The sequence below is a fragment of the Choloepus didactylus genome, chromosome 5 (genome assembly GCF_015220235.1).
Source record: "Choloepus didactylus isolate mChoDid1 chromosome 5, mChoDid1.pri, whole genome shotgun sequence".
In the NCBI taxonomy this organism is placed as follows: domain Eukaryota; kingdom Metazoa; phylum Chordata; class Mammalia; order Pilosa; family Megalonychidae; genus Choloepus; species Choloepus didactylus.
In genome coordinates, this window is record NC_051311.1 from 2,254,245 (window position 1) to 2,274,563 (window position 20,319).

Sequence of the window (20,319 nt, forward strand, 5' to 3'; positions counted from 1 at the left end):
CGGCTGTCCTCACCGTCACAGCCCACCGGGACCCTCGGTGGGAACAGGAACGCGCCGTCAGACCCCTGGGAGCCACCTGGTCAGGGGTTAGTAAAACCTGCAGAGCGTCTGATTTATAGTGAGGCCATGAAAGGAAAAGAAGTCACTGCCTTTCATGGCCTATTCTTAAAAATAAGAGGGAAAAAGGAAAAACCTTTCTGTGAACTCAATTTTGATTTAAGGAAAAAAAAAATGCTTACCAAGTCCTTTTTGGTTTGTTTGTTTTCTGGCAACGGGAAGTCAGGCTTTGCCTGCTAACAGCCGTGGCTGCAAGTCTAGGCCGCCATGCGTGTTTTCTTAACTCACTTAAATAAAGTGTAAAAAGCATTATGTTGCTTAGAAGGTGACTCTCAGAAACATTACCTCAAATGGCATAGAAACTTAACCTTTATTTAACTGTTACTGCAAACTTCACAAATTATTTAACTTTTTATACATTTTTGTATTGTTTAAAAATATAATGGATTGAATATGGCAATGAAATGAATGTTGAAAGTATACAGTAGACACTGACTTATCTCTAGATGCTAAATCTCTGAGTTAGAAAGGGAAACAAAACGAAACAACAAACTTTGAATAAATTGTTTAGTTGCTCAGACCCAGGCTACTCAGAAAGAATAGTTCAAAAATCTGCAGAACATAAAATAAAGATGAAATTACATAAAATAAAATTATTTAAAAATTACCCAAGCCCCCAATTTAATGCTATTGTAAGAATAATTATACATAGTTTTCATATCTGAACAGAGCACAGGGAAGAGCCAGATTTCAGAATCTGATTCCATTCCAGGCTGTTTGTGCATTTAATTTCAGACCTGCGTGTATGTGGGTTTCTCTTCTGAGACTGATGAGGTTCCCCTGTTTCCAGCCCCTGCGGTTTGGGAGCACTTAGGGTCTTTTTGGGAGGCTCCCCACGATGACACCCCTCCCGAGGACCCCCAGCCCGCGGCAGCCACCGCCATGCTCCCCAAGCCAGCCCCCTCCGTCTGCCCCCTCCTGACTCGAGGGCTCCGAGGGCCTGGGGTCCGGCCCGTCTCCTTCACCTCCTTTCCTGCAATCCTAGGTCTCTGGGGGACGAGAAGGTGGGGCGCTTTAGACCTGAAACCACGTCCTCGTCACGTGTCCCACACCAGCCCGCTTTCTCTCTTCTCCTTAAGCAGACGCCCAGCAGTTCTTAATCTACAACGATGACCACAAGCGCTGCGTGGAGGCGGTCAGCCCCAGCGCCGTCCACACGGCAGCGTGCAACCAGGACAGTGAGGCCCAGCGGTTCCGGTGGGTGTCGGACACCCAGCTGATGAGCGTCGCCTTCAAGCTGTGCCTGGGCGTGCCGGGCAAGACGGACTGGGTGCCCGTCACCCTGTACGCCTGCGACACGAAAAGTGAGCTGCAGAAGTGGGAGTGCAAAAACGACATGCTCTTCGGGCTCAAGGGCGAGGACCTGTTTTTTAACTATGGCAACAGGCAGGAGAAGAATGTCATGCTCTACAAGGGGTCGGGGCTGTGGAGCAGGTGGAGGATCTACGGGACCACCAGCGACCTGTGCTCCCGGGGCTACGAAGGTGAGAGGCCGCGACCCTTGATCCCTGTGAGAAAGGGGTCTCTTCCTCTTAGCTGGAAACTAACTCGAGGAAATAGGCATGTGTGTGTTTGGCTTGCACTGGAAACATTAACTGAGCACCTTCTTTGTGTTAGGAACTTACTAACTGTGAGAGCACGGATAGTGGGTAAACAAGGGAAAAAGTCCCGAATGAAAGTTTAGCTATTGATCAATGGGAAGTCATTTCTTCTAACTTTTTCTAGGCTATATATTTTAAACTATATATTACAATTTTAGAAATTAATTTTCACCGTAGTCTTTGACCCAAAGCCTCCCATATGACATTTGAAGGTTGTAGTGATAAATGAATTTAACCAAATATTTTTTTCCTTGCATTTAAGTCATCCCTGGAGAAATGACCCAAGGGACAACATTCTTTACCAATTCAGATTGCCAAAATGAAATTGTGGCAAATTCATCGACAGTTTGGGTTTCTAAGTGTTTCTGATTTATTTTGTCATCTGTGGGTATTTACAGACTAGGAAAGCTGAGGAATTGGCTTATAACTTCATGTGTGACATATTATTTAGATATCTTAGAAAGCTGTAACACCATTGGCAAAAAAAGGAAAAATCATTTTATATGTGGTTGATGCTTTGGGTCCTTTGAAGGTGAAATAAAATGAGGTATGTAACTTTCTCTTATATCAGCCAAATTTTGTTCTCTGGCGACTGGGAAAAAGGAGAACTTGAAGATTTTCAGGGGCCGGTTCCTGAGGCTGAGGGTGTTGTAACGACATTCGGGGCAGGATATGTTGTTGGTATTTAGTGTTATCCACAACGACCCTGAGGTCAAGAAAACACGGTGTTTTGGGACAAGAGAGTAAGTGTTTCCGAAGTCACTCGGTTACTGGGCCCACTCGGATGAGCCGAACCGTGACTGCAGTTGAGGGTCAGCCTCAGAGTTGAGTTCTCAGTGAGGCGAACCCGCCAGCTCTCCGTGCTCCTTTGACTAAGGAGGAGGGTGGAGGAGGGGCTGGGGCAGGGCAGGGTTCCCCGAGACACTGATTGAGAATCAGGTGGGTTTGGAAGTCATATGAGAGGCAGCCGTCAAGGAGGAACTTAGTAGAATATTTTAGGGCAGGGCGAGAGAGAACCACACTTGAAATGAGTCAAATTCCAGGAACGGGTAGCAGCCCTGAGGGAGGACTTCCCCATGCAGGGAAGCCTGGGGCTAGAACACCTGGGCCCGGGGATCTACAGGTGCCTTCCAGAGCCGATCCACCTGCTCAACAGGTGAGGAGCCGCGGGACACGGTGGGCACCAAACAGACCCCACCTGTGGCCTCGCTGTGGCCGACTCACCCAACCTCGGGGTCCGAGTGGGCTTCTCATGTGCAGGGACAGGTGCCCGTGACGTGAAGGAAAGGGACCAACGTCACTCCTGAGCGTGCTGTATACAGTGAGGGGGCGCAGGCCTGTAACTTAGTGGAACGAAGCGAGAATGGCATGTTAAGGTTATTCACGGCTACCCAGATGACAAAAAGTCAGTGTAATTTTGTGGTAATTAAATGTAAATCTAGTTTTTACAGCTGGATGGGTACGCAGGCTGAGCCCAGGAAAGGGAAGAGATAAGGATCGAGCCTTTGCCGTTCTCTCCGTGTATGTGATGCTCTGTACCATGGGTTTTATGAACTTTATATTATTTTAAAAGCTCAGTGTCTTTTAAGAACTTTTTCAAGTCATAGGACATGGAACGTCCTACGTAGGTCGAAGTCAGAGGCCGCATGCTTCAAGTAGAGGGTCCTACCCCACTCAGGGGTCCCTACGAGATAGACCCTGCCAGCAAACCACAGAATGAGCTACCGGGTTGTCCTCTGGTCAGTGAGAGACGAGCTCCTCCAACTGCTTCATCTAAAGCAAGTCCTAATCCTAGGATCCTACTTGGGTTTCAATTGGCTTCTCTGGAAGAATCCGGAGCTTCCTGTGTTGGTCATTTGGTCACTCCTACCTGAGTTCAGGCCTCGAAAAGACGAGAGCCGCTGGTGGACGGTGCCCGGTGGCTCCGGGTTGTTTCTTTCGCGGTGTGGTTTGGACCCTGCCCAGATCCTGTCCTTCCTGGCAGGCGTTGCTGACGGATGTGGCGGAGGCTGGAGGGGGTTTGGTCATCAACTGTGCACCTTCCAGGTTGCTGCCGATCTGGAGGTTCGATAATTGTAGGATTCAAACCGGGAGGAAGGATGTCCTAGGCTTGCCCTGTGCCCTGGAGGAAATGCAGAAGCACAGCTGGTTTCGAGACACTGATGACTCTTCCCTCTCGAGAGGAAAGAGGAAAATCTGGTCCAAAAGGCAGCGGAAATGAAGGGGTGCCACAGCTATTCCTAAAGGGTGGATGGCCATTCGCACCCAGCGAAGGCCGGGGTCGGGGGGAGTGGGGGAGACAGGGCGAGAGAAGGGAGCAACAACCCGGGGCCGGGTATGAGGACCACCAAGTGTGGTCTGGGGGAGCCCCCTCCCGGGCACAGGGCACCCTGCTCAGGGCGCCGCTCTCTCCGCAGCCATGTACACCCTCCTGGGCAACGCCAACGGGGCCACCTGCGCCTTCCCCTTCAAGTTCGAGAACAAGTGGTACGCGGACTGCACCAGCGCGGGGCGGTCGGACGGCTGGCTGTGGTGCGGCACCACGACGGACTACGACACCGACAAGCTATTTGGGTTCTGTCCACTGAAGTGTGAGTACCCCCAAGACGGAACCCGGCCGTGAGGCCCCGGGTTTATCCAGAACCGCCCCAGAGTTACTACCCGCTCCCTGCCGGCCGTGCCCGCAGCCACCCCTCCCGGTGCCACCGTCCCGTCTTACGGCGGAGACCACGAGCCACTGTGACCCCCAGCCTGGGCAGCGAGTGTGGATTTGGAATCGATTTGGAGTGGGCCGACACAGCTCAACTGCACCCCCAAATCCCAGCATTCCCCGCCTGAAACGACCCCCTTATTTTCACCAAATTTGTCCGTCTCCAGTTCCCATTTTCCTGTCAGCTGTTTTCCAGGGCTTTGGGGCCGTGGTGCTGTGTGAGGTCCAGCATGGGCCTGGGCCGGAGCCGGCCATTTGCGCCCTCCCGGCAGGCTTGGGCAGAGGCGGGGGATGGGAGAGCTGGCGGCCTCGCTGACCTCCCCACTCGTCCCCCTTCCTCTCTCCCCCGAACTTCCACCCCCGGGCCCTCCCTACTGCTCAGGACCCAGCGGGGCAGCCTCTGTTTCCGGGTGTTCCCTGGGGCTTCCTCCGCCCTGCCCTTCGGGGCGACCCTCGGGCGTGGCCTGGGGTGGCTGCGCCGCCCCCGCATCACTCGCAGCGAGACGTCCTGGGCCCCTGCCCACATCACCCCCTCTCCAAAGCCTGCGTGGTAGAACAGTGCAACTCAGCACACGAGAGTGTCAGAGAAAACCAGGGCTCCCACTGCTAAAAGCAAACTGGATCTCTTGGGGCAACACCTTCTGGAAGCCCCACGCTGCTTTCTGGGTGAAAACCCACCGAGTCTGCGGGCTCCCGGCAGCAGGCCCACAGTGCGCGTGCACACATACGCACACACACGCACACACACACACGCACACACACACACGCACACACACACACACACGCACACACACACACGCACACACACACACGCGCACACACGCGCACACACACACACACACGCACACATGCACACACGCGCACGCACACGCACACGCACGCACACGCACGCACGCACACACACGCACGCACACACACGCGCACACGCGCACACACACACACGCACACACACGCACACACACGCACACACCCGGCAGCCCCGGAGGCCGACTCCCCTCAGGGCCGGCAGGGTCTGAGGTCTGCGGGAGGCGGGCTTGGTGCTTGGTTGGAGGAACCTGAGCTGTTTCTTCCTAAGGTGAAGCAGCACTTGCTTGTCAGCATCCGAGGCGTGTCCCCGGCTTCGCTCCTCCTGAAGGGATGGGGCTTCTAAATCTGTCTGCGCATTTCCTGGGTCCCGGAGGAGTGTCACACTCAGATGTGCCAGTCAGACAGCTGTTGGGTGAATGTGTGATTTAATGAGTGAAATGTGGAGGAAAAATCACAAAACAACCTCACAACTGGGAGGGATGTGTTTGGAAGATACTCTAGGTCTGTTCTGTAGAATATTCTTTTAAATCTGTTACCTTTAATTTACATCTTCAAAACCAAATTATAAATATATATTATATATATATGATATATAATAGGATATATGTATCCTATTAAATGTAAGAGTAAAATAACTATAGAAAGTAAAAAAAATGATTTACTCCAATATACATTAAGTTTTAAAAACACATTTTATAAACCTATGCCTCCTTTTTCAGGGCTTTGCAATTTCCAGATCCCTTGCATTGTCCTTGCTTTGTGTTCCTTTCCAAAGAACACTTTTCACGTAAGCCTGAAACGCACAGCTTCGCCCCAGGAAGATGAGGGACCAACCGGGACCCAGTGGCACTGACTGTGTCTCCTCATTGTCTTCTGCATTGTTTATTGTAATGTTTTCCTTCTATTTAGACATTTATTTTCAAGTTTCATGAGCACAGGAACAGGAAAAGCCCCTTTCTCTCAACTCTCCATAGCCTGCAGCTTCGTCTTTCAGTGTCTTGAGCTGTTGGGAAGCTGTAGAATCAGCAGACGGATAGGTTCACGGGGGAAACGGTTTAATCCCTTGCTTGTCAAATGAAGACAAGAGTCAAATTTCACTTCCTTCTTTGGGCATTTAAAGCCCTTTCTTCCCTTCCTGAACAAGAAAGTGCCCACCCTTCTTTTATATGTCGCATTTTCTACCATAATATAAACAAAACTTCCAAATTCCAAGACTTCCTTATTAGCATGTAAATATATTTGTTCATTTAAAGCTCCTCCATTTTCAAATAAACCCTAAATAGGTCTCATTTATTTGAGAAGCATCCATTTGGACACAAAACTAGTAAGGTTTCAGGCCATTATAATTTAAGTCTAACGTTACTAGTTCAAATTTATTTTTTTATCTAAACATACAGTGATTTTGTGGTTAAAACAACTTAGATATTCCTGCATTGTTGCCTAATGACATGTTGGTGTTTTTCTCTTCCTCTTTGGTGTGCACATTTCAGATTGCAATGTGTGGTGTGGGAATGACAAAGGCCTGGGATCATTTCCCCATCAGGTGCAGAGACGATGAGGCATAGGGTAAAGAATCAGGACAGTGTGGGCCAAGTGTACGTGGAAAATTGCCCAATTTCTTAGCAAGCCAAATGCTTCCTAGAAAATTAGAGAAGTTACATTATCCTTTCTTTCTTCCTAAAAATAAATGAAAGGATTATTATTTCATATGACTCTTAAGTAGAGTTTTATATTATTAGGCTGATGAAAGAGAAATTTCACACCATTTAAGCAAATGAAATATGTTATAAAGAAGTATTTATCTGTCTATATTGGTGGTCTTTCATGGAGTGAACCTAAGTTTATGGAGTCTATTGGGAATTATAAAATAGCGTGGAAAAAATAAGCTGAAGGAATTGTTTTCCACTCTGAGGGAAGAAAGGCTAACAGCACCGCTGTGTGCCAGGAACTTTACATGTATTAACTCTATTCTAGAGGTGAGAAAATGAGGCTCCAAACATTAATAATTTAGCCAAGTTCAATGGTTCGTGAACGGCTGTGCCGGGTCCATCTGCCTGCAGAGCCCACACCCTTCCTGGTGGTGCTTCTCAAAAGACCCTGCTGCGGTGCCCAGGCAAAAAGCCCTCTTGCTGAGAGAAGAAATACATTTATTTTACTTTTCAGGATTAAGGAAGCTGGGCTGGTAGCTTAGTTTCCAGATTTTCCTCACTTCCCAAATCATCTGATCCCAAATGTCCCAGTGGAAAAACAGGGGACACCCTTTCTTTCTTTGGGGATGTGAGAAGGATGGAGGGGGTTGGTCCTCTGAAAACGCCCACCTTCATTTCAGGAAAAAATCTCATAGCACTTTAAAAGTAACAAGTGGAAAAATATATATAAATACACATACACATATACATACGTATACACACATGTACAGAAACACACATATACACACATGTACAGATACATACATATACACACACACATATACACACAGATACATATGTATACACACATGTACACACATATATACATATACACATATACATACACACCTGTACAGATACACATAAACACACATACAGATACATATGTATACACACATGTACATACATGCACACACATGCACATATACACACACGTACAGATACATGTACACACATACATGCACACAATACACCTGCAATACACATCCATGCGTGTACAAATACATATACATGAATGTGCATACACACACATATACAGATACACACATGTACACACAGGCATATGCACATATACATATGCACACATATACAGATACATGCATATACACACATGCACACACATATACACATGCACATATACACACGTGCACATATACATATATGTGCACACGTATGTGTGCGCGCACACACACACACACACACATACACACTGTTTTAGGCAATAAAGCTGCCAGGAGCACCTGAAGGATATTTTCCACCGAGGTCTTTTCCACGTCTAATGCCACGGACCCGCATGGCTTCTTTCCAGTCGAGGGAAGCGAGAGCCTGTGGAAGAAGGACCCGCTGACCAGCATCTCCTACCAGATCAACTCCCAGGCGGCGCTGTCCTGGCACCAGGCGCGGAGGAGCTGCCAGCAGCAGGGCGCCGAGCTGCTGAGCATCACGGAGATCCACGAGCAGACGTACCTGACAGGTAAGGGCTGGGGAGCAGGGCGCCTGGCTCCAGGGGGGTGCCCGGCCACAGCGGATGGTGCGGGTGGCTTCACGGCCTGTCCCCTGAAAATGACTCTGAGGAGGCCATGGGGCGGCCTCTCCTGAGCCAGCGTCGCTTTGCAAATCCTGATGGTCTCGAGAGCTCTGTGTGGGGAAGGGTCCAAGGACCCTGAGCTCAGAGTAGAAGACGCCCCCGCCCTGAGCCCAGCCATTCCTGGCTGGTCCAGGGGTCCCCACATGTCCTCTAAACCGAGCCAGCCTTTTGTTAGCCCTCTGGGGTCCAGAACGGCCAAACGAGCTCCTGCCCCCCAGACAGAGCCCGGCCCAGAGCTGCCCTGCAGCTGCAGCCCCTGCCTCTCTCCCTGACTCCCGACCTGCTGGGTTCAGGGCTGACTGTCACCCCTTCCGCAGCTTTGCGTTCTGCAAGCATCTGTCCTTCTAGGGCTGTGCAGAGTGAAAGCACTAATGTCTGCTTGTAAGAGAGGATCTGCTTTGGCTTCTAAAGTCTACGCGCTGGAGATCAGTGTGGGAGACAAAGCGTCCGCACTTCCCTGCCCTGGACCCCCACTCCCACTTCACCCCGACCCCACTGCAGGGGGCTGCTGAGGCTCTGTCCAGGACCACCGGGGGGCCAGGGCCCTCGGGGCGGCTCGTTTCCCAGCAGTTAAGGGAACACCTTGGCTTGGCATCGACGGGCTGCCCTGGCAGCCACCCCTTCAGCCTGAGGGCTGCACAGAGTGAAGGTCCTGATTCCTCTTTTCCCAGCCCTTCCTTTGGCCTGTGTTTCCCTCTCCTGAAACATCTGAAACTTTATACAGTCAGAATACAGTCTTCTCAATGCACCTTTCTCTGTTTCCATCTGAGTCTGTCTCATTTGCCCACCAGTCTTACTGTAGTGAGTTACACATATGTCCTGTTTCCCTACAAAACTGTGAGTACACTCGTTTGTTATTTTTTCACCCATTTGTTCATTCCACACCGTATCTGGTCCTTGAGTGTGAGGCGCCTTGCTCGCCCGGGACACAGCCGAGCCCTCAGCAGACACACACGGAGCTCAAAGTCCCAGATGAACACAAATTAAGTGACAAAAAGAAGGCAAACTGGAGGTCCCCGCCAAGGTTGGTGCAGAGCCTTTCCCGCAAGAATGTCTCAATGAGTGTTTGGATTGACAAACAACATTGCAGCATAATAGAAATGATTCTTTGGAAATTCCCCCGACCTGTGGGCAGGTAGGAGGTAGGTGCTTGTCTGTCACCTGGGGACTTTGTTAAAGGGGAAGGGGCATGGGCAGAATCCCCAGAGAGTCCCGAGTGGTGTGAGGTGGGCCCAGGAACCTGCATTTCGATGCCCTCCCGGGTGAGCCTGAGGCTGGGGGTTGGGGACCACCCTTTCCAAGCGCTTCGTGCAGCTGTGTCTGCAGCCGCTCCCAGGCCTCCCAGCAGGGCCGGCTCCGCTCACGGGTGACCTCGCAGGTTGACCAGAAGCCCCTGTGCCTGGGGTGGCGTGTGTCAGCACATGGCCTGGCTGCACGCAGGGGCCATGGGTGTGCTTGGCCCGGAGCCCGGTGGAACTCCAGCACCCCAGCCTGGCCTCGGCGCCTCGCACATCTCCCAACTGTTTTCCGGTGCTGTGCTCCATCTGCTAGAACACATTTCAAGGAGCTAGACCTCGGCATGGCCATTCGCCAACCCCGAGGTGGGATTATGTTTCCTCCTGCTAAAATCGTCTGCTTGGGCTGTCCTTTGGCCTTGCTGGTACTGGGAGAAAGTATCAGGGCTGTTAATGGCGTAAAAGTAGGGAGAATGAGACGAAAAGGAATTCATGAGATGGGGAAGGAACGAAAGGGTCACCGAGGCCGTCTGGACTTGTTTGCACACCCCGGCCCAGGGAGAGAAATCGGCAGGTCTCCGGGTTTCGGGCGGCTGCTTTCTAAGCTCTCTGTTTGTGGGCCACGTCATGGGACACTTCCGATCTGTGCTTGTTCTCTGGCCTTCTGGAAGCCCAGGGACGCAGCACGGGTTACTCTGTGCTCTTCTCCGCTGCTCGGAAGGGGGCGGCCCCCCAGGAGAGGCTGCCCTGACCAGCAGGGCTGTTATCGCGTCCCGGGGGAGCTGGACACAGCCCCCAGGCCTCCCTGGTGTCCTCCGAGGCCAGGAACCAGTCAGCACATTTGCGCTGGGATCCGGGTGAGGACGGCTTCCCTGATGAGATCTGTCCTGCTTCCTGCTTCTCCTGAAGTTGAAAATGTCAGGCCCAGAGGGAAACAAACGTTCAACGGGGAAAGAAAAAATCTACAAGGGATTTTGCCTATTTTGGGGGGTGTATGAGCAGCTTCACGGTTCTGGGATCAAATCAGCCGCCGCTCGGTGAACAGCTGCTGCCAGGCCCTGGGCTCGCCCTAAGCTCACGGCGCTCGTGAGGGACTGTCGTTTCCCTGCTTGTTTATGGGCGAGGTCTCCCACCAGGGGACACGGGGCCTCGCCTCCCCCTGGCCGAGCCCCCCAGGCACAGCCGGGCGGCCGCCCCTGCGGGCCCCTGATGCAGCCGCACCAGCGGGGTCATGCACCCACCCAGGGCGTTCCTCATCTTCACTTCTGCTTCCACCCCGGCAAGAGCCCTTAGCTCCCCTTCATCCTCCTTTCCTGAATTGGATCCACAGCCCCGTGTGTGCAGGATTCGGGTTTACAGAACCGAAATACGATGGAGGAAGTGAAATTCGGCCTGTTACCCTGATTGTTTTTGTCAGTTCCCTTTGGTGTTAACTGGAAAAAAAAAAAAGGGACCTCAAAATTGAAAAGAAAAGAAAATTAGTGTATTATTGGACATCAGTATGTCTTCTTTTATAACTAAGTGCAAAAGTAAATATATAACAATTTCAGGCATGACATGCAGAAAAATTAAAAAAATTAACATGTGGAAATGATGTTTTTTACAGCAATACTAAAAAATTTGATAAGTCCCTTTATCAAATGATAAAAGCACTTTAGAGAAAATTTTGGGACGGCATGCATCTACATTACATGATATATTTAATGTGGGGCTTGAGTTTTATTTCTAAAGGGCATCTTTTGCCAATCTTAATGCAACCTGGAGCTATAAATAATAATCATGGTTATAATAATAATAGTATCTTGCACTTATTGGACAAACACCACGTGCCAGGCCTGCCTGAAGCACCGCTGTGTATTAACTGATTTGATTCCTCCAAACAAGCCCGGAAGGTCCTGGAGCAGGTGGGGAACGTGGGAGCAATCACTTCTCGTCACGGCAAACACGGGAACTTAATCAAGTCATCTCAGGCAAAATCTATGTCCATTCCTCCAAGAATCAGTGAATTATTTGTAGTTTTGGAACTTAAATGCCCTTATTTTCTCAACTGATAAATTTTGTTTGATACTGGAGTGGTTAATTTGGGGAATGGTCTTGTTTTGGCATTTTAGAAATGCTTCCTTGAACCACATCTCCAGTTGCCAACCAGTCTGCAAGTACAGAGAAAATTATTGTTCAAGTTAGGACGACTATAAAATACTGATGAAAACTCATCTGATACTCCATAGATTTGATAAAGTAATTATTAACGTGACCTGTAATTTCACTCTGGCTCTGAGCCCAGGGGCGTTTCCGGGGGAGGGCTGGGGGGCAGAGGTTTCTCTGCCAGACCCCGAAACACTGTTTACCTGAGGGAGGCAGGACAGCAACGTCTAGTTAGTGTCTTCGACTTATCCTAAGGAGATTAAATAATAACATAGTAATGAAAACACCGTCGACAGCCATGTGTGAGATAACTAATAGACTCACAGGCGTCCTTGAGCTGTGGAGACGCAGCACCGGTTACTGCAGGCTGATCAGGGGCCACTTCCTCGGGGAGTGCTGCGCTTTAGGAAAGCGGCCGTCCTTCTGGCGCTGGGTTAGCCGGCCCGCCCCGAGGAGGCAGAGATGGGCACGTCGGGCATGTAAGAGTGCCGGTGCTTAGAGGAAGGCCCCGCAGAGTGAGGCTGTGAGCGTCAGGGCTGGAGAGAAGTGTGAGAGGGGAGAGGGGCAGGGGGCCCTGCGTCAGGCCCTTTGCAGACAGGTGGGGGGTGCTGCCTTTTGGCCTTCCCGGCTCCGTGCCCCTCCACACACTCGCCCACCCTCCTTGCTCCACGACCATGGTTGGAGCTCCTGCCCGTGGCCCTCCAGGGACAAGCGCCAGTCAGGTCCAGCCCGTCCAGCGCTCCCGACTCAGAACCCACCCCTGGGGCTGCAGCCATGCGCGCTTGTGTACCTCCTGGGGATGCAAGAGTGAGTTAGAGAGCGACCGTTAGATAACGCCACTGCCTCGGCACGGCTTTGTAATAAATATCTCTTTACTTTTCATAAACCCCCCACTCTGCAGTCACAGGAGTGAGTTCTGGACTCGGCTAATGTCGGGGCCGTGACTCGTGCCCGAGTCGCCCGCTGGGATCTTTGCTCTTGGCTTTGGGGGTCTCCGCCGTCCTCGGTCCTCTGGCCCGGGGTGCGGGGAAGCGAGCGGGGATCGGCTGCCCTGGCGACACGGAGCTGCACCCTGTGATCCCGTGCTGGACCCCGGCGGTGGGCCACACCCCGCGACTGCCCCGCGTCCCCGTCCACAAAACGAAGGTGTCGGACAAGACCCCTCCCAAGACGTAAGAAGCACCCCCGCCCGCCTGCGTGAGGGACCTGCACCCGCTCTGCACGTTGTTTTCCAGAGCACTTGATGAAAAGGAGTGGATTTGAATTAATGTGCATTGATTTTTACATCCCAGCATTCAATTTCATTCAGTTTTAAAATGTTATTGCTTTAAGCCATCACACGGCAGGTCTGCTTTTCAGCAGATGCCTCCCGGGGGTGAACTCTGTTCCGTTTAGGCCTCAGCCCACCCACCCGCTTCGGCTGACCCTCTCCCCGGGCGGTCCCCTGTGCACGGGGCCTCGGGTGGATGCGGAGCAGCGGAACATTCCAGCTGTGTGCTCCCAAGGGAAACGCACGCTGGTGAAAAAATACCGGCTACGACGTTCGGGCATTGAGTTGCTGCGGCACATGCATTTGAACTTGTGGCATGAGTGTACACGCTGAGAACGTGCAGGTACACGGTCGTCACTGCGGCGGCCGCAGAGCCGCAGAGCTGGGGCTTTGCTGTCGGACGGACCTGGTGCAGGTTTCAGCTCCGCTGGGTTAGCTGCGTGTGCAAACTTCGACCCTTTACTTTCCTAATCTCCAAATGGAGGCGATGGCACCTGGCTCCTCGTTTGCGAGGGTTCCATGAGCAAGGTCAGGGCTGGGATTACAGAACGCTCCGCAGGTGGGGACACTCCCTGCTTAGAGTCTGGCTGGGGAATGGACCCTCTAGCAACGCTAACCACACGCTGCACTAGTCGTGTTCACACCAGCGTGTACAGGTGATTGAGGCTGGAATTTTATTAAAGCCAAAGGATGGTTTCCTTTTAGTGAACTGTTTTTAAAAACTGTTCATTTACAGAGAATGTACAGAGAATGCTTGTGCACAGTTTTTAAAAAGATGTCAGAAATGACCCGTTACGTGTGCAAGGCCCCTACGGTCTGGGTTTTTACTGACATCAGGAACAGTGCAGAGGCTGAAATGCTGTAATAATGACTTACTAACTGGCTAAATAAAGTGTGGATTATGTCGGCATAAACATTCAGCCTTTAGAATTTAATCATCATTTTCATAAGGAGGACAATCAAACTTTAAAAAGTATCATAAAATAAAATTCTTAGAATCAGCTCTGAAATATGAGGTTGGGGTAATAACTTATCATAGTGAAAGAAGGAAATTTTTATTAAACTTTTTCATGATGCAAAACTTTGACTTTTATACAAAATAAATCTGATTTTTACTCTAAAAGGAAATAAAAATGCCCCTATGTGATGACAGCTGAGTATAGCCTGGTCTAAATAAGATGCACCCACAGCTCCCTGCGGGCGCGTCCCAGAGTGGAAGATGTGGCTGGACGCCTGTGGGCCTGGGTGCAGCCTCCGCGAAAACACCTTGCTCTCCTGGACCCTGGGCCGCAGGTTCTTCATCCTCTGAACGGTGCAGTAATTGCACTGACTTTAGATTACTAAGGGAATCCAAGGGAGACCGATTTCCCCCCAGTACATTTTGACTCAAGCACTTAACCCTGAATTTGACTTCACTCTTCTGAATGTCGGGTTTTGTTTTTCTGCAACAGGACTGACCAGCTCCTTGACTTCCGGACTCTGGATTGGGCTAAACAGTCTGAGCTTCAACGCCGGCTGGCAGTGGAGCGGCGGCGGCCCCTTCCGGTATCTGAACTGGTTGCCAGGTAGGGTTTAGCCTCGGTGGCTTGGTCCTGGGGTTGGATTTCAGTCCTTGGATGGCGTAGAGACCTTCACATCCTAAACGTAGAGCTCAAAGGGAAGGACTGGGAGGTGTCTCCCCACGAGGTCCGTCTCTCAGCTTGCTCTCCGTCTGTCCGCTGCATTTGAATCCCTAGAACTGCAGGGGCTCTGTCAGGATTGTCGCGCCAATCAGCACCGTCTCTGTGAACAGTGCCCCTCCTCAGCGTATCCTTGATTTGCTAAGCGTCACAGTCAAACGCAAACCGTGGCTACGCTCAAACATGATTCTGGTGTTCTAGCATTTTTTTTTTTATAGACCTGATGTTGCATCAACATTGTCGTCACCCTTGAAATGATTATCCAGCATCTGCTTGGAAAGTTTGACAGTCAAGGCGCTTTCAATTTTTGGACCACTGGACTTTGGCTCTTTTTTTGTGGTGTTTTGAATTTTACAACATTCCAGTTACATATGTATCTCCATGGTATATATAATATATATTGTGCTATATACTATGTTAGAGGACTCTATGTGTACATATTTTTATCTGTAGACATTCACACACAGACTCACACACACAATGTATTGCACTGAACTGAAATTCTTTTTGGCTAGAGGATCGTTTTTATCTCAAGCCTTGAGATATTTGTAGTTTCACTGTAGCTCTTCTGACGGTCTGAAAGTCTGTCTACATTACCACCATTTACTCCTGTTTGTAATCTGACAGAGTTGGGTTAAAATAACATTTTGGTCACAGATTTTAGTATCAATTCTAGCATAACCTTTATTGGCAATTTTATCAACAATTTGTAATTTGATAGTGGGAAAATGCAGTCAAGGCGTGGTCAAGCCTTCAACTGCCGTCTATTTCTCAGAGGACAGAAGCCGGGCTCAACTATTTGTTTCCAAATTGCCATAACACACGACCAACAGAACATACAGGAGGCCTAAGTGTGAGCCTTGCATAAAGCGACTGATCAGAGGAAACAAAAGACCGATGACGAGCAAGTACCTGCATCTTCTCCACCAGCTGCTGCTGCTGTGGGCAGTGCTCGAGGCTCTTGGTCGAGGTGGCTCCGAGACACCCCAACCCTTTGGGCAGAGTTCACTAGTGCCGGGCAGTGCCACAAGTGTGTGTGTGTGGGGCCGGGTTGTGCCACAAGTGTGTGAGGAGGGGGGCCTCTGTCCCTCCTGCTCCACCACGCACTATATCAGATGGTTTTCTCAGATGCCCAGACTCTGTCTGACCGGGTTAAAGCCACTGGATGGTTCCTGCGTTTGGCTAGAATATTAAAACCTCCATCGTCTTTACACACCAATTTATATGCATATGCTATTGAAAACCGAAAAAAGATGATAAAATAACATTCAGAATAGATGCTAAAACATGAGAGGGAATTTTAAGGGGCTATATTTTGCCTTAAATGGATTAGATTTTACATGAAATTCCACTTTTGTTGCATGGTGGTTGCACAGTTGTCACGAGAGGCTTATAATGAAATCAGCTCTTGTTTTCCTCTGGACTATGGAGAGGACACGTTGCTGCAGAGAATATCACGTTGTTTTTTAAGGATGAAGGTTTAATTCATCTGCCTACAACCAACACACAATGCAGCACTGAGTCCTTTTAATTGGAGACAGCTGGACAATAATACATTTATTGGGGGACCAGAGTTTATTTATTCTTCTTTGTTGCTCAATTATTATGGGACACTGGGCAGGTCAGATAATTTCATACTCAGTTTGAGGATGATGATAGTCATATTTAACCACTTGCATGCCAACAGTTCAGTGAGAAAATTTGGGGGTTAACTGTTATAAAGGTGAGGAATGGAATTGGAAACCTAATGAGAAGAGAAAAGAAATGCCCTTCCTTATTAAATCAAGTTCCTGAGAAATATGTGGCAGATTACTTCATCTTCGGAAAAAGTATGAGCATTTCTTCAGATTAAAATAAGAAACTTTCTGGAATATCAGGATTGCTGTTATGTGAATTATCCAGTCACGCATTCCGTGGAGTACTTACCAACTGATGCGCCTACTAAAATAATGTGCATTTAAATCGAGGGTGTTTTACATAAACGACTCACACTATGGATTCAGATAAAAAGTGGCCATTTAAAAAGAGCACTAACTGATGCATTAAAGTTGGTAGTGGTGTGTGTTATTAAATGCATAAGATGACTTACTAAGGAATACACCAATAGCCATCTATTAATAACCGATAGCTATAAAATCTATTATTGCTGAAAATTTCCTTCTGGTCCTGACACCGTGTCTGTTCACCATATCAGTTCTGTGATCCTGTTAGTTTAGTCATAACATTAACAATTTTTAACAACATCTTTATACTTACCGCTAACGACTTTTTCTTTACTTGTTATTCAAATAACCTTCAGATTTTCCAAAAGCACTTTCTGGAGTGGGGATGTGATTTCCATCTCGCAGGACAGGGTGGGGGCTCAGGCCAGGCCCTGTGGGTGCCGGGGTCACTCAGCAGCTGACACACTGCCCCTCGCTCCCCCATCTTCGGGTGTGGGCTGGAGCTCGTTCTCGCAGCTCCGGGTCTAAAACCGTACATTCTAGAGTGGAAAGCAAGAGAAACAGGGTGTCAGGGCCTGTGTCCATCACATTCGCAGAGATGACCCCCTCTGGTTCTCCATTGGCTCCCAGTAAGACACGGGCGGAGGGTTTGCTGGGAAAAACACTCGTCAGTAGCTGAGCTGAGAACATTCTGGAGAAAGAGGCGTGAGCTCGGGGAGTCCTTGGCCAGCACTCTCCCTTCCATTCCCCGTCTCCTCTCTAGCTGGAGGACGTTTCCCCAGGCCCAGATACGCACTGTTAGCTTGACCTGGTTTTTGGGGGGTGTTTACAGTGTCTAACAACATCCTGTGTTCTTTGTTTAGGTGCCTCTCTATGATGCATAATACAAGCGAATGTGAGACACGTTCAGTGTTTATGGTCTAGTTTAATGAGGTGATATTGTGAAAACCAAAGGCATTTACAAGAAGTGTTCGTGTATTAGCAACACTTTGGGCCTTGGGGTGCTCCAACAACAAGACAAACAGCAGACAGCCCCCGTCTTCTGCTGTGCGTTCAGCAAGCGTTTATTTGTGAATGTGCAGCAGGGACGGGGGTGTCCGCTGCAGCCGTCTGCCTGTGACACCTACAATAGCCCCGTCTCAATTTTCCCTTTTCCTCGCAGGAAGTCCATCTGCCGAACCTGGAAAAAGCTGTGTGTCACTAAACCCCGGGAAAAATGCTAAATGGGAAAACCTGGAATGTGTTCAGAAACTGGGCTACATTTGTAAAAAGGGCAACACGACCTTGAATCCTTTTGTCATTCCTTCAGGTAAGTGATCTACTCGAAGTGTATGGAATACTAGACTTGAGGGGGAGGATTACAGCCTAGTCCTGGCTGCACGAGATCACTCCACGGGAGGTGGTGATAACTTACGAGGCACAGTCAGGGATATTCCCACAAGTCTCTTTTCTCTGGTCACTAACATCTCCTGCACCTGCGGCTGTCGGAACCGGGCGAAGCCTCCGACACACGCAACACACACGCATTTCATCTTCACAGCAGCCCTGTGAGGGGACGGACTCCCGCCTCACAGATCGGGAAGCAGATAGTCCCAGAGTGCGTAAAACATGCACAGGTGACAGCACTGGAATCCAAGCTGGGAAATGAGTTCCCCGAAGGGGTGACTTTATAGTGTCCTTGCTGTTTAACGATCTCTCTGGGCTCTGAGGCTGGTACATTTAGCATCTTGCACTAAAGTCTTCACGGAAATGGGATAACCATCGCGAAAAAGGAGTAACTGAATTTTGTATCTAGGTTGGATTCCAGGAAAATAATCCAATTATGCTCCATGCTCTCCTTTATACTTTCATAGAATAATTAAATTATTAAGGCGAGAAGACATCCTTTCTTCAAATTGACTGAAAACACACACACTGCGTTTTGTTTACCATCAGCAGTGTTTGAAGTTGTTCTTTGCTCTTCCTGTGGGGTCCTGTCCGGATTGCCGAACCCTGTGGGTCATCTTTGTTTCTCTGTAACCCCCACCTTGCTTCACCTGACGCGGGTTTTCAGGGTGTCCACGCTTCCTGGATTACTCATTCACTCCAGTCCTTGAGCTCGGATAAACCAGAGCTTGGGGAAGCCCTGCAGGGACCCGGCGACCCGCACGTGTGGCTGGCGCTGCCTTCTGTGAGAATCAGCCCTCGTGCCGCCTGCAAGTCGCAGCCCCGGCTCCAGGGCGGCGCTGTTGGGCCGGGACCGCTGGCCATGGGGGCTCAGAGCGAGAGCATGTAGGTGTGGCTGGCAAGTGTGATGCACACGGGAGTCCCAAGACCGAGTCCCAAACACAGGATGTAAAAATCTCATTCAGCTTTCGTAGTGAACACACCTTAAAATGATACTTTGGAAAGTTTGGGTCGAGTAACATTGTGAAAATTCCCTTCCCCTGCTTCTCTGGCTGAAGGGCTGCCAGCGGGTTTACGCTCACCTGCTGTGTCCGCCGGGCAGCCGGCTCTCGGGGAGCAAGCCGTCCTTCAAGACCGTCCCCGGGAACGCCCCTTCATTTCACTTGGGAGGGTGTTTTCATGCTTTAGGATATTTGTTCAGTTTTAATTCTTTGGCATTTGCTGACTTTATTCTCCTGTCCTAGGCAGCAAAATTAAAATGTCCCTCCAGAGGGCTCCAGAGACCTACTAACATTTTTTTTTTTTTTTTTGGTAACCACTGGAAGTGCATAGACTCCAAATTGTCCTGTGGAATAGAATTGTTAAAATATGCATTTTTCTATTACAACAATAGGGTGTCTGGTCACCTGGCTGACCTGAGTGGGCACAGGATCCTGGGCTTCCTCGAGCCCCTGCCTGCGGAGAGGGGCTGCGTTGTTCTCAGACGCTGTTCGTAGACGTTCGTTAAGGCGGCTCGTCTGAGAACGTGCAATATCAAACTTAAATACAGGGACCGATTTTTGTTCGGTAATGTGGTCTCTCTCTATTAGCAAGGTATATTGCTAAATTGTTGTTTGCAATAGTATCCATGCAAAGTAGCACTAAGCTGCCGCGTGTGACACAGAACCTCAGGGCCTCCTCACGGCCCCCGACGGGCAGGTCCCAGGGGCTCAGGGATGACCCGATGAGTTCACTCCAGCTCCTTCACCTGCACCCTCCCCAGCTCATCCAGTACAGCACAATTTTGCAAGGTATGATCGAGATTGGAAATGTGACCTCAACCCTTAGTAGCAATAATTAGGCTGCTGACAATAATTGGAGGTTTAATTAAATAATTATTAAATAATCATTGTGCAATGCATGTAGCTTATGAGCACATTATCTTCAGTATCCCCTCGTGAAGAATGCGTGAGGATGGGTCATCTACTATGAGCATTAATATTTAAAAATCTTAATGTGCTCACGTTGGCTGCACATATACTAAAATTGGAATGATTCGAGAAGATTAGCATGGCCCCTGTGCAAGGATGACATGCAAATTCATGAAGGGTTCCATATTTTTTTTTTATTTTCTGCACAAGTTTCCTATAAACCTACAACTTCTCTAATAA

At 49.5% G+C, this 20,319-nt stretch overlaps 1 protein-coding gene and 1 non-coding gene across 4 annotated transcripts in view; both read left to right on the forward strand.

The window, feature by feature from the left end:
- The window catches only part of MRC1 (mannose receptor C-type 1), a 79,936-nt gene that overhangs the window by 9,715 nt on the left and 49,902 nt on the right, over positions 1-20,319 (forward strand). The window contains exons 2-6 of one of the 3 annotated variants that reach the window (XM_037837661.1): positions 1,197-1,601; positions 4,136-4,309; positions 8,233-8,397; positions 14,613-14,726; positions 17,946-18,092. In XM_037837661.1, the coding sequence (XP_037693589.1) occupies positions 1,197-1,601; positions 4,136-4,309; positions 8,233-8,397; positions 14,613-14,726; positions 17,946-18,092 (1,005 nt within the window). Of the gene's footprint in view, positions 1-1,196; positions 1,602-2,795; positions 2,875-4,135; positions 4,310-8,232; positions 8,398-14,612; positions 14,727-17,945; positions 18,093-20,319 lie in introns of those variants that run through there. The other 2 variants (XM_037837662.1, XM_037837663.1) reach the window with 2 other exon arrangements.
- On the forward strand, positions 20,165-20,270 carry LOC119535654. Its single transcript, XR_005217266.1, has one exon. It is a non-coding gene; the product is annotated as a U6 spliceosomal RNA (small nuclear RNA).